Genomic DNA, 9,349 nt, shown 5'->3' with positions numbered 1-9,349 from the left:
TCTCCCAGGAGTGACACCTGTTATTACCGCCGCTAACGCGACGATGGTAATCTCATCAGCGGCCCGCGGGAGGGCCGCGGCCGCCGGGGCGGGGCCGCGCAGTAGGTCGAGTGCGGCGGACCGGCGCGCCAGCCGCATCGGAACGAGCCCGACACCAAAGGAGCCTCCGTTTGTGGAGATGCAGCCCGAGGATCGATAGGTCATTTACTGCCGGCAGATAGACCGATGCAGATGTGTCGAGGGCTCGTAAGGTAAGTGACACGCCACTTTATTGCGAAGAAAAAAAAAGCACTGGTAGCAGCTTTGACTACTGAATTCGGTTGGAGTGAAACATTTCCGGCAATTTGAACACCGTGATCATGGGGCGGTCCATGGGTCACCGACGTAACACAATACATTTACGCCAGCACGCAGATTGCCACTGTCGATGGCAGTGCTATATAGACACTGTCGACAAGGCGTCACATCTGTTTGTACAGGGAATCCGGGCTTATCTCTGTCATTTCCCCTGTGTTGTTTCCAGTCGGAGGTTCCCAATTCCGAAGCATTTGCATAATGCGCGCCAGTCAACGCCGGAGGGTTGATCGGATTAAACACGTGGCCTGTGCCGCGCTCCTGGGCTAATTGGTGAACTAGTTAGGCCACCAGGCAGAGCTTATCGGCTTGCTGGAGCATCCCCAAAACCGTGATGTGACCAACACACGCCTGTATCGTAAATGACGCTGGCTATCGACAGTTTAATTGCGATCGTTTGGGCCCTTAGAAGTACGCAAAATGCACCATTGTCTGTTTTCCAGAATATCACAACCAGTTGCTTACATATCTTATCGCACGTATCCATGTTTCTGAAAGTATAAGACATCCTTCGATGTAAAAAGGCAATGCTCCTATGCAATTAAATGGGAGCCGAAAGTTTTTTTTCTTTGTCTCTCATCTGCTTTTGCGGAAATTAAATCTTGACTTTTGATCACAGTTGCCACCGTTTATCGCTTATCTACTCGATGATCAGACGCATAGATCTCTGCCTGGTGCATCCGCTGTGTTGGTAAAATCTTGGAGACTGTAAATTCGTTCCGCCGGAGAACAGATCGAAGACAAAACGACCACTTTATTGCAATACGGCACCCGTGTTGCAACACACAAATATATCGGCTATGGCTTGCTACAGTATCACGATAAGGCAGTGCAAGACCAACGTTACTCAGGATCAATTGTGCAACGATTGCGCGACGATTTCATTAGAATAGTGTTACTTGTCCTCTCGTGAACGACACATCAGCTGCAGTCCTGCTGCTAGGCGTCGAGGGAACGCAACAGCTTAGCAGCGCTTGTTTGCTGCTCGTAACTACAAACAATAAGAAGGAAATCAGTGATGGCCTGGCCTGGTCCACACACATCTCACCCCCAAACTACAGCCAACGTTGATACCCCATGTTCGTCTCCATGCAGCGATGGAGCACACTGGCTACTACGCGCGTTACTCAGCTTCTGCTGACAGCACCCCCCGGGCTGGGCGTTTGACCCGTGCTGCCCGCTCCAAGCCCCAGTGCGCACAGCACTGATCAAAAATCAATGTCCAACGCCTGGTCGATGTGTCCAGTGAACAGGTGTCCATTCAAGAGACGATCGCGAAAACAGGAGGCGATCGCCTCCCGGCGGTATCGAGGTCACGTGGCGCGAGGTCGTCGCGCCGTCGATGAGCGCACCGCGAACAAATTGATCGTCCAGCGAACGGAGCGTTGTCCAAACACGCCCCGGGGTGTTTGCAGTGGTCGGTCGATGGCAAGAGAGGTGTGGACCATAAATATAAAAAGCATAACCACACAACCCGTCCGGGCCGGAGCAGCAGCAGAAGCAGACCGACGGCCAAGGTGGGAGGAGCGGATGCAGCGGGAGGACAGCTCGTTAGTGAAGGATAGGGGGGGGGGGGGGGGGGGGGGGGGGGGCTCAGGCACCACGGCACCCGATGAGTAGGACAGGATGGACAACAGCGACTTAGCGAGATGCAACTTGAATGACATGATCACGGTCCAGCTGAAAAAACTCCGCGCCAGAAAAGAACATGAAAACCGTGATGTGTTTGAACATATGATTCCAAGCACTGCAATCTGCTTAGCATGGCATCAGACGTACCATGGTTAGCCAGCTGCGGGATGAAGGAGACGGGTACGCGACGGGGCAACGTCGCGGCCGTCGTGGGTTGCTACCGTTGCCAAATCTTACCCCGTCCAGGGACTCCACTACGCGGTGTGCTCGGGTGCAGCAGCGGGACTCTCACCAGAGCGGTCATGGGGCAGACTCATGGCTAGCGACGGCGGCGTGCCCCACGGTGAGGCGGGCCGTGGAGGGATTGGGATGAAACAGTGAGGGAGAAAACTGGCTGGATCAATCATGGGCATGCGGGACAAACATTTACATGTAAATGTTAACGTCGTGCACAAAACGAAGTCACCACAAATCGCATGTTATTCTACAAATACGCTCTGAATTGATCACGGTAACGTCATGAAAGTGACACATGTAGCACTGGCAAAAGACAACAGACAAGCTAGTGTAACAAACACGATGGGCTCAGAAATACGACAAGTCACAATCTCTTGGCACTAGGATATGGTGGCACCCAGTGATGACACAGCGAGCATGGTGAGGTATAATGATGACACGACCAGCACAACAATAATACACAGACACGAATACTGAGTCAGGCGGCCATGCAGCTCTCTGTGTGGGAAATATTCGGACCTCCACAGACATATCGCACAATCCTGCTGACCTTGCGACAGCCCCTGCCGTCTAGAGCCGCCCACAGATACTTCAGCTCGTGCCACACCAGCGACCTGATGAACAGCAGCGCCGCCACGTGGCCCAAAATGCAACTACCAGTATAAATGTCGCTGCCGAGCAGGAGCGGGAGCCAACGGTCGGCTGGCCCCACCTGCCTGAGGTAGGCGGCCACGTGACAGAGGTAGGCGGCGCAGCCGGCGGCGCCGAGAAGCAGGGCGCGCAAGTAGCGCCGTCTGTTGGCCGCTGTGACACAACTGGCCATATACAGGCAGTGGTGGTCCTGGCCGCGGAAGCAGCGCTCGCAGAGCCGGCAGTGACGGCCCAGGTCGCGCCGCATCACCTGGAGGAGGAGCGCGGGTCAGGCACGCCCGGTGCGTGGTCACACAGAGTCGGCAGTTACGGTCGCGTTGACTGGAGCAGGGGCGCAGGTCAGGCACACCCGGTGCGTGGGCACACAGAGCCGGCAGTTACGGTCGCGTCAAATGGAGGAGGAGCGCGGGTCAGGCACACTGGTGCGCGGGCACACAGAGTCGGCGGTCACGGTCGCGTCGACTGGAGCGGGGGCGCGGGTCAGGCACACACGGTGCGTGGTTACACAGAGTCGGCAGTTACGGTCGCGTCGACTGAGGCAGGGGCGCGGGTCAGGCACATCCGGTGCGTGGTCACACAGAGCCGGCAGTTATGGTCCCTTTAATTAGTTGCGATTGTAAACCCGCCAGATTTGGGAAAGCCCGCTACTATACGGCCGTCGTGCCCACCTTGCAGACGGGGCAGTAGCTGGCCTGGCCTGTCACGGCGGAGGCGACCTTCCTGAGCGTGGCGGCCAGGTCTGCGGTCGGCTCCAGCGGGCCGGGATCGGCCGTGGCTGCCGCGTGGTAGCAGAGCACGAACCCGATCAGCAGGCCCAGCGTTAGGGCTGTGAAGGCGGGCGGCACCAGCCGGTCTGGCTTCCGTACGGTCAGGGACGTTAACTGTGGCTGTGTGGGCGGGAGGCGGGTGGGCGGGCGACACCCGCACACAAAAATAAACGTTCCCATCCGTTTGTCGCGTAGCATGACCCATAAAATGCTCTTCTGTGCAGAACATGCCTCAAAACAACTTTTCACTAATATCGTCATGATATGCTCACGAATTGTTCGTTACGTTTACCACATCCTAAACATTCTTGCGAGCACAGGGCATCGCTCCCAGAACAATCGAGGACCCCTAATTTTACTATACTGACTCTGACACAGGACCCCTCCTTGCCCCGTAGTTCGGTGGAATACCAAAGTTCCGTCAAATCCCGGCCGACCTCATTCAAAGGATACAGGTCTTCAGGTAGACCAGACCGGACGCCACTGACACCCCCGTCAGCGCCAGAACGCCTCCCAACGCGAATGGACTCGGCAGACTGAAAACCAACAGCAGTTGTCAACGGTCGGCAGTGCACTGCCAAACTGTGAGCACAGACATGCGGAGGGCGTGTGAAAGGGAATCGCGTGATGTATTTCGAGCAGATCTCAGCGCCCAAACTAATAGGTAACAGCTGACAGGGCGAGTAAGTTCCCGCGATACATTGCATGAGGAAGACACCGGCGCATGCGTCTTTATCAGTGTGAGCCATTGAGGCCGATGTGACAGTGACAGGTAATTATTACGCGTGGAACAAACGTAACTAGAGTCACGTTTGACTCGTGCTGTGCACGACTGACTGGCACTGTGTCAAACACTGTCCAACTCAACCAGACAGCCGCGGCACCTGTCAGTGACTGGTGACGTCACAGGCCACGTTTGACTAATCCCTGAGCACCACTCAGTAGGCACGCCCATTCCGTCATCCCCAGACCAGCAGCTGACAGCTCACGAGTGGAACCCCAGCCGCCAATGCCCCGGCGGCGCGGCGGAGCGGTGAGCAGCGCCGCCCGCTCACCGGCTGGGGTGGCCGAGCCGGTGGCTCTGGCCGCGCAGCGTCAGCAGACCGGCCGCCATCAGGGCCGGGTTCAGCACAGGCGCCCACCGATCCGGCGTCAGCTGGCACAGCAGCAGCGTCAACAGGTACGTGACGGCCGGCCGCCACAGCGTCCACAGCCAGAGCGGCCGCGGCGAGGGCACACCGCCGCCCGCCAGGTGGCGCGCATGCAATCGGGTTAGAAACCTCCCGCAGGCCGGCCTGTGGGCGGCACGAGAAAGGAGTGGGGTCTGTGGTTGGTGCCAAGGGTGGGCTGCAGAAAAATGGGCATAAGTGACAGCCAGACAAAGTGAGGGCGACCAGCTACCGAAGCAGCGTGTTGCATGAGCCACTATATACCTAGGACTCGGGTTTATGTCCCTTCCAAAAATGTTTTTGAAAGCTATCATTTGTCCCATTGTTCCGTCCTTACGTTCTTTCTACACGACTCGCTGTGGCAGAAGCGTGTCATATCCCAGCTGATGCCGCGGCCGTGACCACAACGCGTCACTGGACCGCACGTTATGCGCTCTCATCCACGCCCCACCCCGGTCCGCACCCGGCCGGCAGCCGCCGTACCTGGCCGGCGACACGAGCTGGTGCGGGCTGCGTCCCTCGGCGCTGGTCGCCGCCAGCAGCCCGGCGCCGCCGCCGCTCACCAGCAGCCAGCACACGTGCTCGTGACCGCCGCGAGCCGCGTGGTGCAGCGCCGTCTCGCCCCGCCGGTCGGCCGCCAGCAGGGACGGCCTACGGGCAGTGGCACGGCACAGCCTCAGGGAAACGTCCCCACGCAGTCCAGACGAGGCAGGCAACCATACGGCGGACGTCACACCTCCACAACAAGCCTCCACATGTTACAAGACTGCTCTGCTGTGGGACACCAGCTGGCCCGCAGCCGTCCACCCTGACCTGGCCCTCTCCAGCAGGTACTGGACAGTGGCGGCGTGCCCAGCGCCGGCGGCCATCATCAGCGGCGTGCGGCCGTCCGCGTCCACCGCTGATAGCGGCGCCCCCACCACTGTCTCCAGGTACTGCAGCACCGTGCTGAGGGCACATGCCGCATGTGCATCGCTCATCATGGTAGTAAGGGACAGCATCGGTGGAAGGGAATGGCATGGTTCACTGATGACAGACCAAACTCATACACACCCACTTTGGTGACCACAAAAATTGTCATGCTTAGGAGTCAATGAGCTTTAAAAAAACATCTGTATGGGCTGAGACAATGCATGGTTGCAATTTTGGGAGTAGTCTACAAATGATTTGCATTAGGTACTCACAGATGGCCATTCTGGGCAGCTGCATGGACACAGCTGGCACCATGAGCATCTCTGCACTCAACATCAGCCCCAGATGCAATCAGCTGGCCAATGGTCCACAACTGACCACTCAAACAAGCTGCAAATAGTGGTGTCTGACCTAAAAGAAATCACACATGTCAAAAGGCAATCTGGAAGCCTTCATAAAAAACATGCATATCATCTCCTCATTCTCATAACAAGAAACACATCTTCATATATCAGCAAGAGGATCTGGCAAAATATTATGTGATAAAAAGGTTGGAATATGCTGTGTTCACACTGACAGGATTCCCTTCTTGCAATGCAACTGAGAATATCTCAAGGTGTAAAATTTGTTTGCTTTATGACACTAAGTGTTCCACATAGGCCTTGTAAAGGCTGGAAAAACCATGAAAGAAAGCACATTTTGCATGAAGAAAATCATGTGCTTACCTCCCCTTGGTGTTTCACAATACAATGTCCATACTGAAAACCCAGTGCATAGCTTATGCCTCTCTTCACTCTACAATCACCTTCTTGATCCAGGGTCCAAGAAATTCCCTGCTCTAGCATAAGACCTGATTGAATTTAAAATTTCCTTATGTGACAAAGCTTTACAACATCAAACATATTTCACATCTTTCTGTGCTCAAAGCAGAGTGTAGATACATAAACTCTTAAAATGGTTTCATCATCTCAATCTGCAACCAACAAATACCCTGTACATGTGCTGACCTGCAGGATCAGCTTCATCTGAATATCCAGCATTTCCTAGGACACCTTGCACTGCAGCCAAATTCCCTGAGAGAATTGCACAGTGCAGAGCCGATTTTCCTCCTGTAAGTATAAGCTGCAAATTAAAGAAGCAAATAACAACAAGCTAACTGAAACATTCTCATTGTTTTGGGAAATATGGGTTCATTCAAGTCTGTGCAATGGGTAGATGCATAATGGCATTGCATGGAATGTTTTACTAACCTCTTAATATGATATTGACTGCTGAATTGGCATTTCCATAGTCAGTTATAGGCATAAATTAATTAGTTAAGCTTAGCAAAAAAACTCAATTCTTATGTTTACACACAAATCATTTAAATCCAACTGATGCTAAAATAGGTAGGGCTTAAATGCGGCTTACCATATTTCACGGTCAGTAGATCTGGCTGCGACAGGAGCAGTTTTTTCAAGTGAGATGAATCCATGAACGACATCTGCTCGATCACATTAGAAACGTTCATGTCCGTCGTCAATTGCATCGTTGGAGTGTTATGGATGTGGTGTTGATACCTCACCAACGTAAACTGGTGTATTCTCAGCCTGAAGCTACTCTCACCGGCCCGCGCCCGTCATGTTCAAGTTACCACTGACTGCATAGAAATGTTCATATTTTCTACGATGAAATATTTTGTCTTCAGTGCGTCGAAAAATATGACATTTTGTTGCCACATCAGATCAATGCGTCTACATCTCCTAAATCCGCGTGCGCTCATCAATATATATTATATATATATATATATATATATATATATATATATTGTGTGTGTATGTGTGTGTGTGTGTGTGCACATGACTACTGTCATGAATACTGTGTACAGGTCTACTGTCGTGTCCCGAGGCCCCTGACTGACTCACCTTTGCAGGCTGACCTCGGCGCCCTGGCCAAGTGGTCAAAGGAGTGGCTGCTGCCCTTTAGTGCAACAAAGTGCAAAATAATGCACATTGGGAACTGCAATTCGGCGCCGGGTTGGACGGCGCCGAAATCGCGGTCGAGTCCACCGAGAAGGACCTCGGGGCCGTGAGGCGGTCTTTTGCCAATATCGATGTTCGCACGTTGTCATTGCTTTTTAAGATCTTGGTACGTCCGTACTAAGAGCATGGCAACGTTATCTGGGGCCCGTTCGACAAACTGGACCAGAAGCGGCTGGAACGGGTTCAGCGACGAGCTACCCGGCTTGTCCATGAATTGAGGCGCCAGCCATACCCTGAGAGGCTCAGACTCCTTCAGTTGCCCTTGCTATACTATCGTCGTCGTAGGGGAGACATGGTATGTGTACCAGCTGTTTCACGGAGGTATGACGCTGTCGGAAGACGAGTTCCTGACAAGGCACTACTCGGAGGTGACGAGAGGACACCAATGGAAGGTCAGAAAACCTCGAGCTAGCACTCTCGTCCGTCGTAACTCATTCAGCACGCGGGTGTCAGCGACTGGAACGCTCTTCCATACCCGGTCGTGTCGTCGACCTCAGTTGAACAGTTCGAGTTCAGGCTTGATCTGCAAGACCGTGCACTCACTGGGCTGACACCATGCACGACATTCCACACTGAATCTTCCCATAATTTGAGACTGTTTGGTTGCCGGACCGGGAGCCTGACGAGACCGGGACCTACAGGCCTAGCGGCCTTTTACAATTCCCGATCACCATAAGGTTAGGTAAGACAAGGTATGACTGCTCTCGCTAAAGCGAGCAGAAATTCGTGATTATGCACGGTCTTGCAGCCTACTTACATCCCAAACATCTGCATTATCACATCCCTAGTTTTGCTGTCGGTTATGGCATCATGGATTAAACTACAGCAAAATACCAGTACCGCTTGCATAACGCACTTAGAGAGCGCCCGCGCAAGGCCAAAACAACGGAGCCGCAGCAGCGCGAACGGATTCCTGGCGGAAGGAAAGCAAAATGTACCGTGAGCTTATACCGCAGCCCTACGCATTTGAGCCTCTTCAGGAAGGAGGTTCGATGCTACCGCCCAGCGCAGTAATGTTTTCTGGGAATATCTATTCGACGTCGTGCAGTAGTAGTGGCAACTGGGGGCTTCGGATGGATGCACTGTGCGATCAATCAGCAGCGTCCATCGGCAAGTCGCATTATCGCCTCTAAATTTCCCATTAGGCCCTGGGGACATTCATTGCGCGAGCTTTCGCACCAAAAACGTGTCCCTAGCATTTATGGTGTTTGAGCAGTGATGGGTGCACAATATTGTACGGCGATCTGCGGTTACCACGGGCATTGAGTGGACACCGATGGATCCGCCGATCGGGGCGGCGGTGACGACACTGCTACATTAACTTAGCTACATCACAAACATATGTCCAAAACACGCGAGATCGCAAACCGATGTAATCAGAATTAAACGGGGGGTATGCGCGTTTCTCATTGACATGTGGCACGGCTGTGTGAATATTGGCGCGTGAAACTGAATTAGTCTGGTTCGCAGCAGTGTAATTCCACCTGGCCTCCCAGGGTCATTTGACCTCGCAGCATAGAACGTATTACCAATCGTAAAACCTCATTAAAAACAATTCACTGATTTCTTCCGCCATTCCCTATTACCGTAAGGCTGAAAACGGCTG

The 9,349-nt window shown here is 53.7% G+C and overlaps 1 protein-coding gene and 1 long non-coding RNA gene across 2 annotated transcripts; both read right to left on the bottom strand.

Moving 5' to 3' along the window:
- Window positions 1-1,926: 1,926 nt before the first annotated feature.
- Window positions 1,927-5,319, bottom strand: LOC119112392 (palmitoyltransferase AKR1). Its single transcript, XM_037236572.1, has 5 exons — window positions 5,294-5,319; window positions 4,697-4,936; window positions 4,095-4,177; window positions 3,543-3,727; window positions 1,927-3,124 (listed from the first exon to the last, which is right to left on the bottom strand). The coding sequence occupies exons 2-5, from the start codon at window positions 4,753-4,755 to the stop codon at window positions 2,702-2,704; spliced, it is 750 nt and encodes a 249-aa protein (XP_037092467.1). The 5' UTR covers window positions 4,756-4,936; window positions 5,294-5,319; the 3' UTR covers window positions 1,927-2,701.
- Window positions 5,320-5,431: 112 nt separating this feature from the next.
- Window positions 5,432-7,322, bottom strand: LOC119112951 (uncharacterized). The gene is made up of 5 exons (XR_005095806.1): window positions 7,133-7,322; window positions 6,730-6,831; window positions 5,995-6,133; window positions 5,624-5,758; window positions 5,432-5,461 (listed from the first exon to the last, which is right to left on the bottom strand). It is a non-coding gene; the product is annotated as an uncharacterized LOC119112951 (long non-coding RNA).
- Window positions 7,323-9,349: the final 2,027 nt, after the last annotated feature.

Source organism: Pollicipes pollicipes, unplaced genomic scaffold, assembly GCF_011947565.3.
Source record: "Pollicipes pollicipes isolate AB1234 unplaced genomic scaffold, Ppol_2.1 Scaffold_7261;HRSCAF=8764_pilon_pilon_pilon, whole genome shotgun sequence".
NCBI lineage: Eukaryota > Metazoa > Arthropoda > Thecostraca > Pollicipedomorpha > Pollicipedidae > Pollicipes > Pollicipes pollicipes.
Note: the sequence above shows the minus strand (reverse complement) of the source record. Positions and strands in the feature narration are given on the sequence as shown.

What these genes read in the sequence shown, in the direction of transcription:
- LOC119112392 (XM_037236572.1), bottom strand. Translation starts at nt 4,755, where the DNA reads ATGGCGGCCGGTCTGCTGACGCTGCGCGGCCAGAGCCACCGGCTCGGC. An exon ending in CGGCTCGGCCACCCCAGCCG is followed by an intron (nt 4,178 to 4,696) that starts GTGAGCGGGCGG and finishes GTTGGTTTTCAG; the next exon opens with TCTGCCGAGTCCATTCGCGT. An exon ending in GCTACTGCCCCGTCTGCAAG is followed by an intron (nt 3,125 to 3,542) that starts GTGGGCACGACG and finishes CTCCTCCTCCAG; the next exon opens with GTGATGCGGCGCGACCTGGG.